Source organism: Pygocentrus nattereri, chromosome 13 (assembly GCF_015220715.1).
Source record: "Pygocentrus nattereri isolate fPygNat1 chromosome 13, fPygNat1.pri, whole genome shotgun sequence".
NCBI classification, from domain to species: Eukaryota; Metazoa; Chordata; class Actinopteri; order Characiformes; family Serrasalmidae; genus Pygocentrus; species Pygocentrus nattereri.
In genome coordinates, this window is record NC_051223.1 from 19,494,693 (window position 1) to 19,519,538 (window position 24,846).

Consider the following 24,846-nt stretch of genomic DNA (forward strand, 5'->3'; position numbering starts at 1 on the left):
CGTTCTCTCTCTGCTTCTCTCATCATCCCCTCTTCTGCTTTTTCTCTCTCTCTCTCTCTCTCTCTCTCTCTCTCTCTCTCTCTCTCCCTCTCTCTTTCTCTGGTCACTCCTTCTGTTTCTCTCTCTCTCTTGCTTTTTCTCTGTATGTCTTTCTCTTACTCTCTTTCTCTTTCTTGCTCCATTATTTGCTCCGTTTCCCCATCTCTTTGTCCTTCCCTTTCTCTGTCATGTTATCTCCCTCTTTTCTTTTCCCTCTCCTTCTCTCTCCCCCACCCTGTCTTCTCTGTTTCTCTCTTTGTGCCTCTCTTGCTGTTCCTCTTTTTCTCTCTCTTACTTTTAAACTCTCCCTATCTCTTCCTTACTCCTTCATCCCCCTCTTTCTGTCTCCTATCCTCTTTCTTGTTCTCTCTTTATGTTACTGTAACCATCTATTCCTCTCTTCTTTCTCTGTCTTTTCTTATCTCTCTGACAATTTATTCTCCCTTACTTCACTCCTCTCTCCCTTTCTCTCTCTCTCCCTCCCTCACTCTCCCCCTCTTCCTTAATCTCTTTCTCTCTCTCCCTCCCACATTTACCCTCTCTCATTTCTATCTCCTTTCCTCTGTCCATCTCTTTTCTCCTCTCTCTTTCTCTTTTTCTTTCTCTTTCTCTCTCTTTTCCTTCCTTCCTTCCATCCTTCCTTCCTTCCTTCCTTCCTTCCTTATCTCTCCCCTCATCTTTCTGTCTATCTCTGTTTCTGTCTCTCTCTCTCTCTCTCTCTCTCTCTCTCTCCTGCTCTTCCTCTCTCTGACTCTCTTTCAAACTATCCCTCTATCTTCCTTTCTCTCTCATCCCCTCTCCCATTCCTGTCCCCTCTCTCTCTCTCTCTTTTTGTTTCTCTCACCATTGCCCTTTTTCTGTCTCTGTCTTCTTTCTTTCTTTGATTCTTCCTTCTTCCTTACATAACTTCTCTTTCTCTCTCTCTATCTCTCTCTTTCACACTTTCCTTCTCTCAATACCTTCCTCTCCCCTCTCTTTGTGTCCTTTCTTTTTCTCTTCATTTGCTCATATTTTTGTCTTCCTCACTTCTTCCTTCTCTCTCTCTCAATCCATCATCATCATCGTTAACCGCTTAGTCCACATAGGGTTGTGGTAGCAGTTGGGAGAGCAAAGAATCCCTCTCCCCCGCAACCTTCTCCAGCACATTCCTGGGGACCCCAAGCTGCTCTGAGGCCAACTTGGACATATAATCCCTCCAGCAGGTCCTAGGATGACCCCAGGAGTTTGTCCCAGTAGGCCGTGCCTGGCATACCCCCACTGGGAGGCGTCCAGGGGGCATGCGGATCAGATGCCCGAACCCCCTCAACTGGCTCCTTTCAATGCAGAGGAGTAGTGGGTCTACTCCGAGCTCCTCCCGGATGATCAAGCTTCTCACCCGATCAAGTAGTGTGTAGCCCACCACACTGCAAAGAAAGCTCATTTCTGCTGTTTGTATTCGCAATCTTGTTCTTTTGTCCAAATCTCATAACCATAAGTGAGGGTTGGGATGTAGACCGGTACACAGAGAGCTTCGCCTTATGGCTCAGCCCCCTCTTCACCACTACAGTCTGATACAGAGACCGCATTACTGCTGCTGCCTGTCCCAGCCTGCGGCTGATCTCTGATCCCATCACTCGTGAACAAGACCCAGAGATACTTCAACTCCACCTGGGGCAAGTCCTTTCCCCTTACCTGGAGTGGGCATGCCATCCTTTTCCAGGCTAAGACCATGGACTCTGACTTGGAGGTGCTGATCCGCATACCAAAGGCTTCACACTAATCTGCAAACTGCTCCAGTGAGTGCTGGAGGCATCCATGTGATCCAGCCAAAAGAACAACATCATCTGCAAACAGCAGAGACACCACCCTCCAGCCTCCACACATAATGCCCTCCGGACCACGGCTACGTCTTGACACCCTGTCCATGAATTTCACCAACAAAAGTGGAGACAGGGCACAATGCTAAACCTGAAAGAGCCCGACTTAATGTCGAGTACACGAACACAGCTCTCACTCTGCGAGTAGAGAGATTGACTGGCCCAGAGTAGTAGCCCTGGCACCCCATACTCCTGGAGGATCTCCAACAAGATATCTTGGGGAACACAGTCATAAGCCTTCTCCAAGTCTACAAAACACATGTAGACTGGCTTGGCAAACTCCCATGCCCTCTCAACAATCCGTAAGAGGGTGAAAAGCTGGTCCATTGTTCCACAGCCAGAACAGAATCCTCATTGTTCCTCCTCAATCTGAGATTTAACTATCAGTCCAAGTCTCTTTTCCAGCACATTGGCATAATTGGCATAAACTTTCCCAGGGAGGCTGAGCAGTGTGATACCCCAATAGTTGGCACACACCCTCCAGTCCCCTTTCTTAAAAATAAGGACCACCACTCCAGTCTTCCAGTCTAAGAGTACTGTTCCCGAGGTCCATGCAATATTGTAAAGGTGTGTCAGTCGTGACAGCCCCACAATATTCAGAGCCTTAAGCATCTCCACATGAATCTCATCCATCCCTGGTGCCTTGTCACTGAAGAGCTTACCAACTACCTCAGTGACCTCCACCAGGGAAATGGAGCTTGACATGCCAGAAGCCTCTGGCCCTGACTCCTGTAAAGGAGGCATGTCTCCCGGATTAAGGAGTTCCTCAAAGTGCTCCAACCACTGACTGACAATATCCTCATTTGAAGTCAGAGTTTCTCATTCCGAACAGGGGCCTCTGACAGTTGCTCCCAGCACACCCTCACTGTTCGCTTGGGTTCCCGGGTCTGACCTGCAGTCTTCCCTGACATCTGATCCAACTCACCACCAGATGGTGATCAGTTGACAGCTCAGCACCTCTCTTCACCTAAGTGTCCAGAACATATGGTCCCAAGTCATATGAAATGAGTCGATCATTGACCTTTGACCCAAGGAGCTCTGAAACCATGTACATTTATGAACATCCTTGCGTTCAAACTTGGCGTTTGTTATGGACAATCCATGCCTGGCACAGAAGTCCAATAACAATTCACCATTCAGGTTTAGATCGGGCATGCCATTTTCCCCAATCACGCCTCTCCAGGTCTCCCAGTCATTGCCAACATGCATAAGCACCCACAACAGTCAGAGTTTTCCTCTCTGTGATTTTAATTTGCATTGAAGTGACCCTCTCATCCACCGGGACAAACTCCAACTGCACGGCTGCCAGTTGGGGACTTATGAGTATCCCCACACCCACTGGGTGCCTCTCACCCTGTGCAACCCCTGAGTAGGAGAGGGACCACCCCTATCCAGGAGTTTGGTTCTAGAGCTGACACTGCGGGTGGAGGTTAGCCCAACTATATCTAGTTGGTACCTCTCAACCATCCACACAAACTCCGGCTCCTTCCCCCCCAGTGAGGTTACATTCCACGTACCAAAAGTCAGTTTCTGCCACAGAGGCCTAGGACACCAAGGGCCCCCCACTGTCTCCCACTGCCTATATGACACTGCACTGCTCCCCCATGCTGAACGTTGTGGGTGGTGGGCCTACATGGTCTCCCCTCGTTGCCTCTTTGGGCAGAGCCCAGCCAGGTTACGTGGGCTGCCCAACCACCAGGTGCTCGCCGAGTGATGCTGCCCCAGGCCTGGCTCCAGGAGTAGGTCCTGGTGAACCTCTCCCAGGCAGGGTACACAATCGTCTGTGTCCGTTTTTCATAGAGGTTTTTTTTTTATTGAATTAATCTCTCAGTTCAATTCAATACAATTCAGTACAATTCAATTCACTATGGTTTATTGGCATGACGATATTCAGTAACAGTGTTGCCAAAGCATCATCAAAACATTAACATTTAAAATGGAGTATAAGAACTCTTAATTTCTTTATTCTCTCTCCCTCACTCTTCCTCTCTTCCTCCTTCATTTACCCTCCCGCTTTGTTTGCTCCTTCTGTCCTTCTTTCTCTTGCTCTCTTTCTCTATTTCTCTCTGTCTCTCTCTCTCTCTCTCTCTCTCTCTCTGTCTCTCTGTCTCTCTCTCTCTCTGCTTGTATGTGTCTTGTATTAGTAGGCTGACAGAAGCGAGTGAAGGCTGTGACAGGTTGTCTCTGAGCATGGTGTGTTCTCTCTCTCTCTCTCTCTCTCTCTCTCTCTCTCTCTCTCTCTCTCTCTCTCAGACAGACCCTCATCTCTGCTTGCTCTCCTCTGGCACACATACTCACTATTCATTATGGACTTAAGCCCACCAAGCCCAACCTGAGGCCCTGTATTAGCTTTCATAACACTCTGTTTCAGGAGTGCTTTAGTGAGCCTCTATGGATTTAGTCTGTTTTTCTAAATCACATTCTCCTTCTCTCTCACATGCACACTTATCTTACAGTACAGTTTGTGTAGTAGCTCTTTATTGTGAGAGATTGATCATTTGTTTAATGCTCTCCCCCGAGATCGCTGCAGCAGTCTCTCTCTCTGACAGTGCTGGAGGCAGACAGGCGACAGTTGAAGGGCAGCCATTTTCTGGTGGTCATGGTAATAACAATGACTGCAGCACATACTGTCAGGTTAATGGCCATCACTTGTGTCAAAAAGTGGACAATTACCAGTGCCTACTGTGTAGAATATGACTCATAATAATAATAATAATAATAATAATAATAATAATAATAATAATACTAAAGCCTGAGCTGTAAACTTCCCTTGTGACAAAACTTCATATAATTTTTTTACACTAGATTTTATTTTTTACACTATTCATTTGTGCGCTGTACAGTCTGTGTAGCAGAAGTGAAGCATGACTATTAGTGACCATCAGCTCAAGCCACAAATGTCAAAACTCTGTCAAATAATGAGAAAAACCAGTCTTACAATAATGCTCAATTCTGCTAGCACCCCAAAGGCATTTTTAATTTTAATTGTTAGCACTAAGCTAAAGCTGGTGCATGTAACATGTCTTCAAAACAGGAACTTTAACACAACTTTTAACACAAAAACATGTTAACTTTAATTGTAAGTTGATGTAAAGAGGTCTTTTCCCAAGTGATTTTCAAGCATTTCTATTGGTCCATTCACCATAACAATTTTACAAATGACAGCTGCTGTGTTCAAATTACGTGGGGGAAATAATTTAATATTGTTTGATTGTTCTAGATATTTGAAGCAACAGATATTAACATATTCCACCATACCCTGGCATAGCCTGTTTAGACTATGGCTCATGTTTACCATCAGTGACATATCGAAGACTCACAGAAAGGCCTACAGTGACAAAACACAGATGGTCTAAGATGTAATGCATTCTGTGCTGCTCCTAAAAGCCTAAGTAGTGGGATCACTCACTTAGCTGTATTAACCTAAATACTGCATTTAAAGGAATAAACAAAACTTAATAATGAAATATGAATATTATAGTAAAGTACTTCTGAGTTGCTACATAGTTTACATACAACAAATGTGATGATTCTATTAAATAAAAATGAACTAAATTAACAAAAAATTACATTATATTTTATTTACCAGAAGTCATTAGGCCTTCCTTCATACTGGTGTGTAACATTTGTGGTAAATGATCCAAAATTACTTTGAATAAAAACAAATCTTGTTATATTAAAATAAAGTGAAGAATGTGTTTTCTTCTCCTATAAAATATCAGATATTTTGTTACAACAGTGAGAATAAATGAAATAATAAAGAGAACTAGGCTAGAATTCTTAGGCTCACTAGCCCATATAACTACAGCTAAAAGGTTAAGCTCGTAGCAGCCCTGTCAGCAGAACGTACCTGGTGTAATTTACAATGTTCATTTTGTTTTCAGTATTATGGCTGGTAAATGAAGCAGGTAGGCATATTTAGTGTAGTCTCTGCTGGCTAGCTCTGGTAGTTGGATGCTAGTTTTGTGTTCTTGCCTCATGATTTCTCACATTTCATTCACTAGTCTACACTCTTAAAGATGGTTCTTCAAGGATTTTTCAGTAAAGAGAATGATTCTATTACATTATGCTTTAGGCTTAAATGGATGTTTGCATGGTGAAATCATTCTTCAGATTGATGGAGAATGTGTTGTGAATGGTCCTGTATAGCAGTAAAAAGTGTTCTATGCAGAACCATATAAAGCACATTCTTCAGCAATCTGAAGAACCATTTCCAGAGGTGGACAAAGTACACAAATCATGTACTTGGGTTAAAGTAGAGATACCCAAGGTAAATTATTGCTCCAGTAAAAGTAGAAGTCCTTACTCTAGACCTCAACTTGAGTAAAAGTACTAAAGTATTTGCCTTCAAATGTACTTAAGTATCGAAAGTAAAAGTACTAAAAGAGTAATTCTGGCTCTGATGTCCTGTTATCATTTTTATAACAAGACTGGCTTCGTGAACTCAGTTTAGGTGAAAATCCTCCAGTGTCTCTCTTGGTAAACCAGTCTTTTAATAGAACGTCATTAATTAGTGACGCTGACGTCTATTAAAATGATCATAAGCACAAAACACTGAAGGCCAGCAGTTTCCATCAGGGAGAACCGAGTGGCTCTGAAATCACTTTTACACACAAGCAAAATTTCATTTTAAGATTACTTTGTAAATTAGTTACAAGTTGAATAAAAACTGGCTTTAAACTCAGGATCACAAATGTTTTTCTTTAATAAATTGATCTGTAGGTCCTGTTCATAAATATAAACTAACCAAAACTAATTTACTATAAAATGAAAGTGTTTGCATGAATTCAGAAAAAAGAAACCTGCCAGTCACGACTGCATACGTGGACATATTTCTATATGTAGTCTATTTAGAGGTTAGGATAGTTCCATCATCTGTGTTCTTGCTTTGCGCTTCTTTTGTTTTGACATGCTACGTTTTTATACACACAAAAACCAAAAGGAATGTCAGATTTCTCAAAATGTAGTGGAGTAAAAAGTCAGATATTTGACTTTGAAATGTAATGGAGTGAAAGTATAAAGTCGCCCAAAATGGAAATCTTCAGTAAAGTACAGATACATGAAAAAACTGCTTAAGTACAGTAACGAATTACATTTACTTAGATACTGTCCACCACTGACTATTTCATCACGTAAGGAGCTTTGTAAGCATGAAATGGCTCTAAATAGAACTATTCCCTTTACTAAAGAACCCTTGAAGAACTATCTTTTTTAAGAGTGTACAGTAAGTGTCATTATCCATTATGACTGTCGGTTTAATCTAAATGGGTTTTCAGAAGATACCAAATTGCCAAAAGGGCTGTGATTTGTTTTTCTTGTTATTGGTCATCTCTTTCTGCAGTGTACATGGTTCTATTGCAGATGCAGAAGTGAAGTATCTTAGGCTTTATGCCAGAGTCAGGAGCTCCTTGAGGCCCTGGTTAAATTCTAGTGAAAGTCATCTACAGTAATAAGTACTGATCCTCACATCCAATGGAAGCCAAATAAGTGATCTTAGGTCTCCCTTCCCCCGGCCAGACTGAGGAGCTCTTGGTAAGGTAATAGAGGCTTCAGGAATGCCGTTTGGCCAGAGGTACTGATGATACTGGACTACGTCCAGCACTTTCATCTGAGAGCTCCTTCATCTCATATTTGTATTTGGAGGCGCCTAGAATCGATAACAACCATTCAGAGGTACTTACAGATGGCTAAGAATGTCCCCACATTGATCAGGCTGCTGTTGTTTTGGTGTCTCTGCATGAGAGCCATTCACTGGCTTAGTGGAAGATAGGGCAGTTACGTCTGCTGCGTTTATCGACCACAATGTTTTTGTACACGCTTAAATCTCAGGTGTGGTTAATACGTTTATGAACTGAGAGGAAAACATTGAAAGCATATTTCTTACTGGTTTCTGGGTCATCACAACTGTTTTTAGGTTTTTATAAAAGGGTAATATCCCACATTTTTCTTGCATTGGGATTTTTCCCTTAATGTTCATGTTTGTGTTGAGATTTGTGTGTTTATACACCAAAACACGGTCATGTTTTCATCACTTTCCAACCTCTGTTCATCCCTTAGAATTAAACAGACTGTTTTTGTTACTGTACATTTAAGCCTGATATATGTAAATGAAGCCTGTTCTGATTAGCTATGCCTTATTCAAATAGCAATGTGAGCTGGAACACTCTTTAAAACTTGAAGATTAAATGTGCCAATTTTACACTCATCAGCCACTTTATTAGGTACAATTAGGTACCACTTTATTAGGTTCAATTGCTTGTTAACACAGATAGCTAATCAGCCAATCACATGGCTGCAACTCAATGCATTTAGGCATGTAGAGGTGGTCAAGTCAGCCTGCTGTAGTGCAGACCGAGCATCAGAATGGGGAAAAAAGGTCATTTAAGGGACTTTGAATGTGGTGTGGTTGTTGGTGCCAGACGGGCTGGTCTGAGTATTTCAGAAACTGCTGATCTGCTGGGATTTTCACGCACAACCATCTCTAGGGTTTAGAGAGAACGGTCTGAAAAAGAGAAAACAGCCAGTGAGCGGCAGTTGTGTGGACGAAAATGCCTTGTTGATGTGAGAGGTCAGAGGAGAATGGGCAGACTGGTTCCAGATGATAGAAAGGCAACAGTAACTCAAATAACCAACCAAAATCTCTGAGGAATGTTTCCAACACCTTGTTGAAAGTATGCCATGAAGAATTAAGGCAGTTCTGAAGGCAAAAGGGAGGTCCAACCTTTTACTAGCAAGGTGTACCTAATAAAGTGGCCGGTGAGTGTATATGTGAATGCTTTGGTCTCCATGACACAATAACTCAGATTTGTATACAGTGGTAGAGATATGCACTTCTGGCCAACACAGCAACCGCTCTGTTCCTGTCTCTCTCCTCTCTTGCTAGATAAATGTTATGCAAATGAACTGAGAGTCAATAAATCAGATTGTTATACCTGTGAAAAACCATTGGGAGATTATTGCAGTGATCAAAAAACATGGCTAAATACCATGAACATATATAAAAATCAAAAATAAAACAAAAATAAAATACACCTTCTTATAAAAAGCACACATGGGAGTTTTCAGTTGCAGTTAAACAAACTTAAAACCTGGGGCTGCTGCAGCCCCCTCAGTACCCAACTTACAGCATACCAGAATGCGAACAATTTAATTTTGCAGATATTTTGGAATTCCCCCTTTAAGAAATTTCTTTCAGAGCTTTTTTTTTTTTTTAATTTCAGCGAAATTCATTTGTAGCTGATAATATAAAATATAAGTGATAGATGTATCAGCCATACAGCAACAAAGGCAACTTCAAGACGACTAATCTGTGAGACCGGGCATGAATGTTACTGCACTACTGAGTGTTCCACAACCTCATAACTTTTCATGCTTTCAGCTCATTCATAACAGCACTGTTAAAAATGTATAGTAATGTAATTTCCTGGCAGCAGCATTTATTTACAATAAATCATTGTAGAGCATACATACAGTATAGTGTAGTAAAATATTTACAGTACTAAGCTCTACTGGTAGTACATTACTGTAAATTGCAGTGTCTGGTGTGTAACTGTAAGCTAATGCATGCTTTAATTGCCCAATATTTTATAGTATGATCCTGTAAAATAACAAACCAGCATTTTACTGTAAAATAAATACTATAAATCTACACAGTGTAGTTCTGAACTGAAGAACGCAAAGGACATAACTGAAGTCAGCACCCAGATGCTCTTACTTCTCTCTAATTTATGGATGCTCCTCGGACTGTATCCAAACCTGCTGCTGACACAAGTTATGTGCAGAAAAAAAGGCTGTTCAGGGGACAAGAAAAGGGCAAAGTCATCATGAAAAAAAGGCTGTCAAATATTTTCTCAAGAAAAAAGGCATCTAAAAGGTCTTTCTTGTTTATTTATTTTCTTATCTCTGGTCAAGCGCTGTTTGACCACACGGAACAAAGCTGCTGTCCCCCTTACCATTGACCGTATTGTGGTGCATTAGTTTCCATCAGCATTATTATGCTCTGCAGCAGGTGTTTCCTGTATAATTGGATCAGGGCTCTTACCTGTCTGCAGATAGAGATGAAGGGGTAGTAAGAGAAGAGAGAGCATCATTGTAAAAGTGTGACACGTGTTGCTGCTTTATTGTGCCCCCTCTCTGCTTTATTGTGCCCCCTCTCTTTTGATGTCGCTTTTTTTGTGTGGGCTTTGCTTTATATCTCAGTGTTTTCAGGTTAGATATCACACTGATGTTGCAAATGAAGAGAAAGAGGGGCTTTTCATCTCCCTTTGTTGAATGCTCAGCTAGGAGTCTAATTTTGTCTGTAATCAGTCAATCGATCATATTCCATTATGAACAGTAGCCCCTGGCTACAATCTCGATGGAGAGATAGTTAAGAGCGGATAGAAAAACATATCTGATGGAAATGCAGTATAAAATGGTTAAAGCACCACATGTTAATGTGTTGATTGGATCTAGGTATCAAAGGTATATTGTGTACAGGGTGTAGCTGTACCATTTCTGCATGAAATGCTGCAGGTCAGTCGAAAATTTAAGCTGTTCACATTTGAGCTGTACAAAATCCGGGATTCCCAGCTAATGATGCACAATGTGTTTAGAGCCAATATAACATTCTCTATATATCTGGGTTGGGTAGTAATGGAATACATCTCACATTATAACATAATTAAGAGACAAAAAGTGAACTGTATTACATTCCAGTTACAGAAAAACGACAAAAAAGACATTATAACAAGGACATGTGGTGTCATTGATGTGTAGCACAAATCTTATGGAGCACCAATAGTTACTGGGGTTTTAATAGTGCCCCCTTGTGGAGAATCTTCAGCCTCTCAAACATGAGTGTGGGAGTGAGTTGAAACCAGGTTCAAGAGATGCTTTGCAGAAATTAAAGAGGACACATAAAATAATAATTTTTAACATGATTTTTCTAACTTTGGTAGGTGACACAAACGCAACTAATCATTACTGTCCCGGTGGTTGACAGAGCAAAACTCTACCATTTATTTATGAAGTTGTTTGTTTGTTTCTTTCTTTCTTTGCCATCACCACAGCAAAATTCATCCACTCCAAAAAACATCATTCAGTGCGCAGAGCTTTAGAGTGATGCTTAGCAAAAATAAATAAATCAATCAAATCAAATAAATAAAAGCCCCAGTTCTACAGTCTGCACATGCCTTATTTGAGTACTCAATTTGAATTCACTAACATATTTCATGACATTTTTCAGCGAGGGTCTACATAGCACACATAAAGTGCTGACAGTTATTTTTCTCCAGTGTGATTTTGTTTTATAAACAGTTTTCCTGTTTGACTTATGTTAAAGACATCTTGTTTAAATTCATTTTTAGCTTGTGTTAATCTTAATTATATACATTATTTTAAAAGATGCACAATTCACAAGATTAGAATATTTAGACTTTAAATTCAGTTGTTTAATAAGTAATTAGTACATTTTTTAAGAAACCTCTTTCCATCCTGTCACTGAGAAGTGAGGAAATATAATTAATATATTTAATTATATGATATTGGGGCTGATTATCGCAACTGATAACTGTTTGTGCTTGTGTACGCATGTCATCACAAGTGGGTTCTTTTCCAACCCAGGCAGGAGCATTACTGCAATACCAGTGAGTCTTTGGGCATCACTTAGAATGTTGCATTCATCTACCATTTAATACTGTAGATAGGAGAGGCTGCTGTGTAAATGTTTACAGTTATTATAATGTCTGATGTCATGATTTTATTCATTTATTTATTTATTTTTATTGCCACGCATCATCAATTGTATCCAATTGTAATTGTAATTGTATGGATGGTCCCCTATACATGCCCTATAGCTGCTTAAATCATTAACAAACTTTCTGGTGACCCTCAGTTGATTATCAACAACATTATGGTTAGGGTTAGGAGTAGATGTAGGTTTTGCCTTGAGGTTAAGGTTAGGGTTAGGTTTATGGTTAGGAATAGATTTAATAAACTCTTTCACACTGAACTTCAAGTGCAGTTGAATTTAATGGGGATTTAGTTGAATGTTATCGAAGGCAGACTGAGCATTTGCAATGCATCTGTAGCGAACCATCTAAGTAACATTCAACTTAAAGTTCAGTGGTATTTAATGACCATTCAGTTGAATGTTACTTAAATATATACTAAACATTTAAAAAGAATCTACAGTGGACCATCCAAATAAAGTGTTACCTTATAAGGCCTCCCGGCAGGAAATAGTTGGAAGAAGAGGTACGCTGGATGAGAGGAATCTGTAATGATTGTCTTTTCTCATTTAAGAGTATAAGAGTATTCAGTATAAACTAAATCAAATGAAGGAAGAGGTATTCCGTTTGACTTTGAAGCTTTACTGGCAATATCTTGCATCTGTATTTCGATACCAGTCTTTATTAAATGACGTGAGAACTCTCGATAATAGATGAATGAAAAGTAACCAATACTTCTCTTCTTACTTTGTTTTTTTTTTTTTATTGTATCAAAAGGAACAAACTTTGTTGACATTGTTTGATGATGAGAATTAATGCTCCACTTCAAATAATCACAAAAATTCCATATCGGCGCATCCCTTACTAACGAACTCACAGATAAAGACATATTGTATAATCTGAATAATGACACCATGAAGCAGTCAGGAAAGGTGCAGACAGGGAGGATGAGAGAATGAATGATGCACGGGCAAAGGCTAAGAGGCAATGTGAGGACAGAGAGACAGAGAGACAGAGAGAGAGAGAGAGAGAGAGAGAGAGAGAGAGAGAGAGAGAGAGAGAGAGAGAGAGAGAGAGAGAGAGAGAGAGAGTGTTTTATCTCCCCCTCCATCTGAATGTGGCTGTAGGGAAGTGAACCTCTCTGAAGCTCGCTTCATTAACCTGCCAGGTGGTGGAAGACACCAGACCCTGATTGAACTGCAGCCAGAGCTGCTGCTTTGAAGAGACCGAGGGACAGAGATAGAGAGCGGAAGACATTCAGTCAAACTTATTCTGCCTCTCCATGTCAGTTAAACAGTCGTGGCATGATTATGGGATCGTTTCTAGAACAGTGCAGCAGGCGTTTGCGTGCTTTCTCTCATTCGTTCCTCCAGTTCCTTCCCTGCTGTACTTGATGTTCAAATAGGGCTGGGAAGAACATAGACTCTGCTCCATGTCCTCACTTGGGGATTGAATTGAGCTGATTTCTTACGGATGCTGAAGGTCAGACTTGTTTTTAATCGTGGTCCCTGGACTCTCTCATACTTTTCCTATTATAGTGCCCTCCCTGCTGGCAGCATGCTCGCGCAGAGCCATTGTTGACTGTGTGGCCATTGTTGTCAGGACACAGAGGGATTCTGGCAAAGTGTGCCATCCTTCGCTAGAGCTCTGTAATATACAAATGGATAAGAGATGAGCAGAATTAGGTGTTTAACGGCCTTCAGCCCTGACCAGTGGCTACCCAGGCCGTTTATGTTTACCTGTGTGTATATGTGTGTCTGTTTTAGTGCTTTTTAAGGACAAAATGCCCTGATTAACTAGAATATATATATATATATATATATATATTAGATATGTATGTATTTTTTTGTATTTATATTCTATAAAGGGGCTACACTCCTAAGATTTTCACTCACTTTCCACCTGTCTAAATGTGATGTGACAATAAACATGATTTGTTTTGATACATGGATAAAAAGAGCCTCTTCTTGTTTCTTTTTCTCAGTAAGGGCATCTTGACAGCTGTATATCCTTTCAGATTCATAGTATTGAATTGTCTTCTCACAATGAAAGGATGGACAGAAACAATTGTGGATGTTTTTAGATCTGAAGCAAAAATGAAGCTTTTTTTTCTCCTCTCTCTCAAAGAGAAAAGCTTTAAATGCTGTTTATCTGTTGCTGACAAATTTGACAAAATTCTACCAGCTCTTGCATGGTTGTTAGGATGTTAGGAGTCCCTTTTCCTCTGTATCTTCTAATCATTTTTGCACCCCGTTTTTGGAGCATCCTGTTTTTTTTTTTTTCTTTTTCTTTTTTTTTAATTTGACGTCACATGGATTATTTCAAATCTAATCTCCTCAGAAATATTGCCTGACGTTATTGTTTGGCTAAGTTCATTAACCTAAGCATCGTTACTGAGCTGTGACAATTCTTTTACTACACATGTGTCCAGCCCCCTGCATGAAATGAAGATTGTAATTGGTTCTGGTGATTTTTAATTGAACCTCCGTATCTTTGTACTTATAGATCATAGGTTTGAGTGGTTAGTGAGTGTGGAGTTTCAAAATAAGAGGCCTGAATGGTGAGACATTGCCCTAGTAGTATGGGTCAAATGCCCACTTACCCTCCTTCTGGCAGCCATGTGTTAGGTTAAAGATTAGCTGCACAGAAGTAGGTACATATATTTACTCTCCAAAAGTTTGTGGACACCTGCTTATCCATCATTTCTTCTGCAATCAAGCATATTAAAAGGGAGTCCTTTGCTACAATAACAGACTCTTCTCTTTTGTAAAGGCTTTGCAGTAGATGTTGAAACTTTACTGTAAGGATTTAGTTGCGTTCTGTCACAGGAGCATTGGTGAGGTCAGGTACTGATGTTGCATGAAATGCCTCTCCAATTCGTCCCAAAGATGTGGAACTCCATCACTCCAGAGAATACAGTTCCACTCTTCCACAACCCAGTGTGAGGGGGTTTTATACCCCTCCAGGTGAAGCTTGGCATTGGGAATGGTGATCTTAGTGATCTTGTTGGACATGGTTTTCTATGGGGATTATACAAGCTGTTTGTGTGCAGTTGAATTCCTGGGTCAACAATGAATTCACCTTAAATTAACTGAATTCACCTTGAAGTAGCTGTGTAATTATATAAAATACGTAATACATGTGGGACATATGTGCAGCCCCAAATCCTGACAAGGTATAAAAATAGACCTGCGTGTAGGCAGAAGGAATGTATGTGTTTTAGTTTTGCATCTGTGTATCATTATTCATGACTGTAGTGTTTATTTGCGCTCCTATGGTGTGTGCGTGTGTGTGTGTGTGTGTGTGTAAGGGTGGTTGTAAGAGTTTGTTGACTATGCGAGCGTTTATATGGTCACATGTTCATTGTGTTCAGCTCTGTCTGTCCCAGGCTGCTTCAGGAATACGTTGAGGAGTTTTGTGAAGTGTCCTCACGCAAGTCCTGTCTCACCAACCCAAACACATTCTCTCCTCTCTGTCCCTTTACGTCCCTCCCACTGTCCTCTAACTCAACCTCTCTCTTACTATCTCTCTCACCCTTTTTCGCAGTCACTCTATCTCTCCCTCACTCTCTCTTTTTCTCAATTTTTTTCTTTCTTTTTGTCTCTCCTCTCCCTTTCCCTATTCCCAAATCTTTCTCTGTTTTTCCTCTGTCTCTCTTCTCCTTTTCTTTCTTTCTTTCTTTCTTTCTTTCTCTCTCTCTCTCTCTCTCTCTCTCTGCCTCTCCCTCTCTCTATCTCTCTCCCTCTCTCTCTATCTCTCTCTCTCTCTTTCTCTCTCTCTCTCTCTCTCTCCCCCCTGTATCTGTCTATTCCTCATTTTTTATTTTTCTCTCTTTCCTCTCTTATTCTCCTTTTTTACCTCTCTCTCTCTTTTATTGTCTTTCTTTCCCATTCTCTATTATTCTCTTATTCTTCCTCTACTGCGTTCTCTCTTTTTCTATTTCTTGCTCTACTTATCTCTTTTCTAGTTCAGTTCATCCTCTCACCAGTCTCTCTGGAACTGCGTTTGACTCTTTTCTTTTGATATTTTTTCTTGTTTTGTCGTTCCCCATCCCACTGTTTTTAGCCTTAGTCACCATTATTATTTTTCTTGTCCTGCCACCAGCTGGTTTCCATCAGGCCCAATCAGCGCGCTCAAAAAGCTGCTCCACAGATTTCAGAAGCAACAAAAGTGGAACACATTTCTTCCAAGCGCTGCTTGCTTAATGAGGCTCGTAGTGTTTGCACATCACTGAACACTGAATCCATGTATGATCTTTTGAGGGCATTGGAAATATCTTCAGTCTGATGCCATTTCTGTGTGCTACGCAGTTCCAATCAATGTACGTCACTTTCCTCCTCAAATCTATACTGAGGAGTTCACGTCCATTTATTTTCAAATAGAATCAATAGAGCGTGGATTTATGCAGCTGTCATGTAGCACGACAGTCCTGTCAGAGACATGGCTTTGACCGTAATCTGTAATTAAGTAGTTGCCAGCACACAAACACGCAGAGGGATACACAAAACTCGCTTGCCGGCTTACAAAAACACAGAATTCTTTCATGTGCCTCCCTCCAAAGTTCACATGTGTGAAACAGCTGTGTGTGTGTGGGTGTGCTTACGTGGGTATGTGTGTGTTCGCTGGCATGTGTGTGTTGTAGGAGATCTCATTACGTTGACCTCCACTGGATACCCCTCTTTGACCTGACTGAAACTGATCCAATTGAATTCATAGCTCCTGGGGCTCTTTATTGATCTACTATGCACTCAGGCCGCTACAGAGCCCTCAACACTGTTAGCTTTTATCTGATGTTGATAGCACTTGAGTGAAACCTCAAATTTAGAACCTGAATGTAAACAGAATGCACCAGTCAATGAAATTTGATCAAATATTTGTCACCATTCACCATTTCCTCACCTTACCTCCTCCTGACATTTATGTTGCTGGGTGAAAAAGACCTCACAAGATTTCACTGGTTCACTGAAATGCTACTGCAGTCTTAATGTCTGTTTTCAAAACTCCTAAAGAGTGTCTAAGTTTAGTTTAGGAAACAGATCTTGTTCTGAAATCTGATTGGCTGAGCCACATTTTAAGCCATTATGTTATACTTGAAATAAACACACTTCTGCACTTCCTCCTTGTATCTTTAAAATGATAGCTTTCAAGAGAAGGAAGAGAAAACGTTCTTTTATCTTTGTTAACATAACATTTCATGTACATTCCTGTTATTGTTTTTATACAATATAAAGAGCAGCTGTCATTTCAAGTGATGTAAAAAAATTGAAAAGCAGAAAAACATTGACTTGCAAGGTTTAAAATGATTAAACGTATTATTGTTGTTGGAAAATAAACCAATATTTCTTAGAATTATTCATTTCTGGTAGACATTTATTTACCTTCATGTGCATTTGTATTGACATGCAATACAGTGTGATGCTTGTGCTAGCATTTAAAAATCATCTTTGTGCTAAAATGCTTTTGGGAAATCCAGCCCCTTTCATTAAACAGGTTAATCGTAATTAAATGATAGAGAATTCCATAAAGATTCACTGAATTTTTGCATCATAATCTCTTCATTTTATGTGTGTGTTTGTGTTTATAGGATGCTGGAATACTCTCTCAACCTGCAGAATGTCAGTTTCTCTGCTGTTCGTACTGTCCGAGTGCTGAGGCCTCTCCGAGCTATCAACCGAGTACCCAGTGAGTATTAATACCATTTGCATCTCTTTACTAGTGCAATTACTGCAGTTTTATTGGTAATAGAAACACATATATAGTAGTAAAAAGTAATATGCCATTCTTTGATTGTTAATTAAAGGGTCCATATGATGGAAAACCAAATTTCCCTCATCTGTTTGGACTAAAGGATTTTGGAGTAATATGTCAACTTTATTAAAGGTTCAAAATACATCATTTACTGTCCAGTCCATTTAATCCATGTGTGGAAACTTAGGAGAAAGAACAACCCATTTTTAAGGCATTGTTATTGTGACAATGTGCAGTTTAGCTCCGCCCACTCACATTGAAGAGTGTTTCAGTTCTGAGAGCTTGTTGAATGAGGCACAATACAGACTAGCCAATCAGAACAGAGCTCATTTATCTTATATCAGTGTTATAGGTGCAATAACAAAGACAGCTTGGGATAAAGAAAGGAGAATGAAAAGTTGGGAACATAAAACCACAAGGATGTTGCAAATGGACCAAATGGGAAACAAAAATACAAATTCAAGAAAATGCAGGATATGGGCTTTTTAAGTAAACCTAACTGTATACAAATAGTAAAAATGAATTTAAGTGAACAATAACAAACCACGCATTCACTGCTGATTCACTCTGATGATGATGATTATATACTCTCATGCATGACACGCTGCCCACCATGTGGCAGGGGTTAGGTTCCTTCCCTGGGCAAGACACCTAACATTACATTCACCTGCCTCTTTTATGTGGTAAAACTGTATGTTGCTATGGATAAAAGCACCTTTTAAATGTACACTATGTTTTTAAATGTGTGTAAATATCATATGATGACTAATCATAACTATTAGTTACCATGCTTCCCTTGTTTGATGTGCACTGACGTGGCCCATGCCATTTTTGAATTTTCATCAGTATTCTTTACAGAAAAAGTGGTGATTCTTAATTTCACAACCCGATAACACTCCAAAGTGTAGCAGCTGCTGGGTTTAGACGGCATGAATTACAGTGAAACCCATCATGTGGTGTGATTGCAAAATTTGTGTGATGAGTGAAGATGATCTAATTGACATTTAGTGCTGAAATGTAGCTGCTCAGTGGCGTGCAGTAGCAGTTGCACGCCTGTCAGGCAGCTGAAGGCATGTCCAGCCAGCCAGCAACTCCGTCTCTCCCTTAGCCAGAGCTGCAGCAGCTGCCTCTGTTTACCACTTGTCTTGTGCCATTCAGAGTTTAGGGACTGTAGATTTATAGATTATTTTCCTCTCCGGTGCGTTTTACAACTCGCTGAGACACACAGACACACACATGGTTCCTGGCCGGAAAGAATAATAATGAAAAGTGTCTCTCTCGCACGCAGACAAAGTCTAAGGTGGGGCAAGGACATTTCATATGCCCCCTCACCGTTTACTGAATGTTTTAATCATTCTCTGCAACAAAGAGAAGCCCACTTCACTTGTCATTAATTTTCTGTGGAGCCTCGTATGGCTAATTCTTCCTGAGGGGGCTAAGTAGGATGTTGTAACATATAAATTAACCCTATTAGCCTGGCCACCCCTTCAGGGAACAAAACTCCATGTGGGTTTTAGAGCATCATTTCTTCCGAAGTATTTTTTTTTTTTTCACAAATATAACTACAGATACTGGACTATACTATACTAATACTATAACTACAGATACCATCATCCAACTACAATATATGTTTTTAGAACAACATATAGTTTGTTCAACTGCCTGCCTGTATAGCTCGCTCTGTTGTTTTATATAGATCAGTTTATGTTTTTATATAGATCTGTCCAACTCCATATTTTACCAGTGAAATTTGTCCTTGTTGGTAGCATACTCAATGCTAATTTAGACATATTTTAAATATTTTATATCTGTTTTTGGTCATGGACTAATATATACATAATACTTTATTATTCCTCAAGTTTAAATCTGGGATCCAGTATGCAAGGACACGGATATGAGAATACTGGGCCGATACTAATACCCTGTATTTTTCGTGTGCATATTTGTTGTTGTTGATGCTGATGCAGATACAGTAGAAATTTGAATGAAATTCAGATTAGGATTACAGAGAAATGGAACATGTATGCAATCACAACCTGAACATATTTCTGAGTTGACTCAAATGCATCATGAGAAATAATCTGCACAAATAAAACTAAAGTGAAGCAGGATATCATATGAGGGGAAAAAAGTGTCCTGAGAGTCAAAATGAGAATGCTATCTCTCTAATAACATTCCAGCTGCTGAATGAGGTGGTGACACTCTCTGTGCTTATTTCACTTTCCCTAAATGGAAAGTAGTCCAGCCAATGCCACTGTTTACCCATTTTGCGAGGAGCAAATATATTATGGTCATTCGAAGATTTTGTCAAGCCACGAATAACATAGCAATTTTTTTTAATGAATCCAACGTGCATAGCTTTGACGTGAAAAAGAAAGTGACTTTTCATGATGTTTATTCATGAAAAACAGATTTGAGTGTGACAATATTTTATGGGGAACCTGCATTAAGCTTGATTCATATCCCAGCATTACATAGCCGTTTACCTCCAAAACTACAACAAAATGAGGCTTCATACAGGTAAATCGTATGGACTGATACATGTTAACTAAAGTAGGTAACTGGCAAACACTTGCAGTAGAACACACTGCAGCTTTTATGTTTAAGAAATAGCTGCCATATCATTCTGAAACAAAGTAAGAGGAAAATATGACCCAGGACCTGTTTAGCTAGGCTTACTTACCCAGTCAGCTAACAGCTGGCTCCTCTAGATGGTGGTTGATTTGTGAAAAGTGGAGATCAGCTTTTAGAGGCAGATTTGGCAGTGGATAATGTCACTTTCTTTAGTTCATTGGCAATTGAATGAAGATGACCGTTTGGACAAAGTATGTTCATCACGTGAGCTGGTAATGTTCTCCTGTTTCTTTCTCGATGAAACTCAATGTGTGTAAATTCATCAGGACAGAAGTGTGTGTATTTCGATTGACTTATTTCAATTGACTTTCTGAGCTGAATATCTTAAATGTAACTCGACTCTCTCCTAATTGGTTTATGAGCTGAAGTGTGTATTTATTTTTACTATTTAATGCGATTAAAATTAAAGTAGCAAAGTTAAAATACTAGAATGCTGCTACTGCTATTATAGTGTGTAGGAGTGTTTATTGAGTGACGTTTTATAGGCTGAGGTGGTGTTGAATCAGGATATAGCTATAACATTTCATGTTGCTGTCAAAATCATAGTCATAGGCAATTGAAATATAATAAATAGGCAATAGAAACATTTTAAAACACTTCAGTTATGAGACCTATGTGAGAACGTCTGAGGTGTGGTTCTAATATCTGATGATCATGCATGATTGACATCCCTCTGTCCAACACTTCTAGCCTGCTATGACACTGATGAAAAACTAAAGGACATAGCATGAGTGGAGAGAAAATAGGCTCTATGCAGGTGCTGTCATAGACCTTGCAGTGTTCATGGCTTAAGAATAATTTTAGAGCTAAAGTTTTTATATGGTGGTGTTTTAAAGAAGAGAAGGTTCTTATTATTTTGCTGGATGTGCTTCCAGGGAATGTGCAGATATACATACATACATGCATACTGACAGTTGACTGTGGAATATTTAGTAGTAAGGAAATTTCACACAGGTGGCATCCTATCACAGTATCACGCTGGAATTCACTGAGCTCCTGAGAGCGACCCATTCTTTCCCAAATGTTTGTAGAAGCAGTCTGCATGCCTAGGTGCTCGGTTTTATACACTCGGTTTTTATACTCGGTTTTATTGGAAGACGTGAATACAATGATTTGGATTGGTGAGTGAATACTTTTGGCAATATAGTGTAGAATGCTGGGTTGGCCCAGTAGAACAGTAGGCGGTAAGACAGATGACCTAGCTTGACAGTTCAGTTATGCTTCCTAGGTTAGCTTTCGCTTGGTTGTTAGCTTTGATGCATTTCTGTGATTCGGACAAAGAAAGACTGTGGACAATGAGTAGCTTTGTTAAAGCTAAGTGATTAGTGTGGGTAAGATGTTCCCTGGGCATTTAATGTTGGTCTGAAAGTGGTAAAGATCCAGCTGGGTTCTTGATGAGGGTAACTGATGTGACCTTACATTTGTCCACCATTTGTTCTGTTCTCATCTTTTCTCCACAATTCCATCCTCGCAGACTGGCTCACTGGATACTGCTCAATGTTTTCATTAGTGCTCCTTCACACACCATAGACTGAACTTCTTATAAAACTTAGTGACTATTCCTGGCCTTCTATCTGTGTGTGACCCAGCACAGTGTGAGACAGTTACCACCCTTCTCAAGCAAAGACACAGTCGCTGTCACTTTAGCCCCAAAGGCCCTGAGGTGACAGTCAGGCATGACAGGTGAGGAGTTTAGGAAACGTTAGGAGGAAAGAGCAGTACATCCATTTCTCTCAACATTACTACATAATTAATATCTGTGCCAATCAAAAGTACAGAGCCAGCCAGGTGGGAGCAGGCAGCCTTATTTGTTATTCAAGAGTCACTTGGGCTTATTAGCAGCCTAATGGTGGAATTAATTTGGAAATAATTCTATCTGTACCTCACCTGCTGTGGGAGGGTAATTTGAAAAATGGGAGTTGTACAGATTTTTTTGTCAGGCACCCATTTGTCATTTTTTCAGCTTATTTCAACAGCTGTAATCAAAACATGTGGCGATGTAATAAGAGGCAAACTCACACCATCCATCATTTGGCTGTCCAACTTAAAACACAGTCAGCACTCAAAGAACTTTATTTATAACTCAGCCTTGGTGCATCCAGACTCCAAAACAAACATACTGAAAAATACTGACATGATTTTATCCCTAAAATGTACACTTCATAAGATCATAACAACTCGTGAGTCACCCCTTGTCTGTCTTGATCTCTTTCACTTCACCTTCTCGTCTACAGTTCCTCTCTGTCCTTTATTTGGCTTTTCCCTCTGTCTTAATGAACTGCATGTCCTGTTGTTCTACAGTCCTGTGGCTTGATTGATGAAGGAGTGTGGCACACCTGTCAGGAGATGAGAAAGCATCCCTCACAAATCAAAATATAAGCCACAACACAGAACTCTCCTTCCTTGTTTGGGGATGTTTAAGAGCACTGGAAATATCTGTATGTCTGAGAGGATATCCTATTGTTTAAAGGGCACATATGGTGTATATTCTTTATTTTATTGAGGTCCATGTACAATGTCTGTGAGTTTATGCACCAAAAACCTTTATTTCATTTTTATAGGCCATTTCCATACCACGTTTTACCCCTTGGAATTGAATAGACCTTTTTGTGACTTTCCATGTAAGAAAAAATGAATTCAAAATAGGCTGCACTGAAAATAGGCATGTATGAGTTTTTCCCCATGTATGGACTATATGACCTAAGGACTGAAAGATGGCCCTGAAAGGGCCTGGCTTTTGATCAACACTCCAGTTCATCCTAAAGGTGCTCTGTGGGGTTGAGGTTAGGCCTCTGTGCAGGCCACTACAGTTTCTTCACACCAAACTTGTCAAACCATGTCTTTATGGACCTTCACTTGCAGCAGACATTTTATGAACTGACTCTTGACAAAGGTGGCAAAGTCACTGAGCTCTTCAGTACAACCCATTCTACTGCACGTTTGTCTATGGAGATTGCATGGCTATCTGCTTGATTTTATACACCTGTTAGCAATGACTCTGGCTGAAACACCTGAAATTAATCAATAGGAGCAGTGTCTATCTAGCATCTATAATTTAATTTCTATAATAAAGGCCCGTTAATTTACATAAAATGAGGATTAGCCTCTAAGATTACCTGATTTAATACATGGGCTGGATTTTGAGGATTTTACATGCAGAGGGCAGATCATGGGTCACCATCTAGAGGTATTATTTGGAACTCAGACAAATGCTATAGTCAGCATGTGCTGTGGGTGACAGAATGGTCATGAGTTTGGAGTGGTGAACATGCAGATTAGTGCCAGAAAAGAGAGTGAGAGGAGAGCAGCTGACAAATGTTCTTGAGACATGAGGTGATTAGGCTGTAGGATTATGGAGATGAGGGTATAGCAGTGAGAAAAGGCGGGCTGAAGCTCAGGAGAATGCAGGCAGTGATACAGATACAATGTCTTTGCCCAGCCATGCTTTAAACTGTGGATGAAAGAGTTTGTATTAGATTTCGCACCACCTACAAGGCGGGAAGGGGCGTTGCATGATTTGATTACAAAAGAGCGATTAGAAGCCACTGACAGTTTGGGCAGCACTTGGGCGTTTGTCTGACGTAATCAAAACAGTCACTGACTCACAGATTAGAAGAAGTCTTGACGCTAGAACACAGAAATAGCAAATAACTGCACCAAACTGCATCAGTGGGTGGCAAGCAGGGATTGGCTCTATACATTCATTTTAGCAAGATTAGATTAGATTTTAGCAAGAAATCTGAGACAATATGTATGTTTAAAAGTTTCACTTATTACCAGCCATGACAAAAGCATAATGTAATTCAATATTAAATATTTCTCAATCATAGCTCATTTAAACACGCAGAGAAATTATGTTGAAAGTCAAATTGTAAACTTTCAATTGATACCACATTTGTTTTTGTTAATAAAACATTTACTAAATTTGTTTGTTAGTAAAAGAGGAGATATTTTATTATGATTTGAATTTGATGAAAAGTTATTGTAGAGTGTGTCTTATTTGGGGGAAAGTAAACTAATCCATTTATCCATGTTTTTGTCATTTGCTGACATCAAAACAAACAGAAGAATTGTTGAATGTTTGGATTCAAACCTGCCAATAAAAGACATAAACTGAATGTAAGTGTAATTCATTGTGTAACTCACTATGTAATTAAGCATGTAATAGCATAAGTATACCAGTATGACTGTAATAACCTTGGACTTCTAGGTTAAGATCAAACCTATCAGGCACATACTGACATGTGAACTGCTCCATAAACAAGAGAGAAAATGAAAGAATACTCACAAGAAGTGCCATATTGGTGAGTTGATGCTGCTGCAAACAAGGCTCACTAACCCAAGCAAAGGAGGATTGATAGAAGTCTGGTAATGTGAGTATAAGAATCAGTAAGTGATTATTGGTGCTATACAGTATGTGAACCATAAGAGCATCCATTATTGAGAGAAAATTGAGTCAAAGGGGGCACGCTTTTTCAAGCCATATTGAATTAGTGTTGGGAAGACTGAGCTTTTTAATATTGGAAGTTGTGCTGGGTGTGCTGCCAAATATGGATGCCCTTGTACACTAAGGGCGGTACATCCATTGAACAGTGGATAGTTGGCCACGTTTTTAGTCCTCAAAAGTAAAGTTCATTAAGCAGTGAAGTGTCTCCTGTCTAATCCGTGGGCTGGCAAGAGATAAACACAGTGAGTGATTATAACGGCCCAGGCCTTAGATCCCAAAAAATGGCTTATGGTTCCTCATTCCCTGGTGCTTTTGATATTAGGCGTGTTTGGCATATATGAAGGACTCAAAAGGGCAGGCTATCCCAAGGGTCTCTTTTGACCGCAGCACTGGGACCAACAGTCCTGGTTCA

At 39.9% G+C, this 24,846-nt stretch overlaps 1 protein-coding gene across 14 annotated transcripts in view; it reads left to right on the forward strand.

The window, feature by feature from the left end:
* Positions 1 to 24,846, forward strand: part of cacna1g (calcium channel, voltage-dependent, T type, alpha 1G subunit) — a 322,261-nt gene that overhangs the window by 139,035 nt on the left and 158,380 nt on the right. For all 14 annotated transcript variants that reach the window (XM_017695914.2, XM_017695912.2, XM_017695906.2 and 11 more), the window contains exon 5: positions 17,190 to 17,287. In XM_017695914.2, the coding sequence (XP_017551403.2) occupies positions 17,190 to 17,287 (98 nt within the window). The remainder of the gene's footprint in view (positions 1 to 17,189; positions 17,288 to 24,846) is intronic.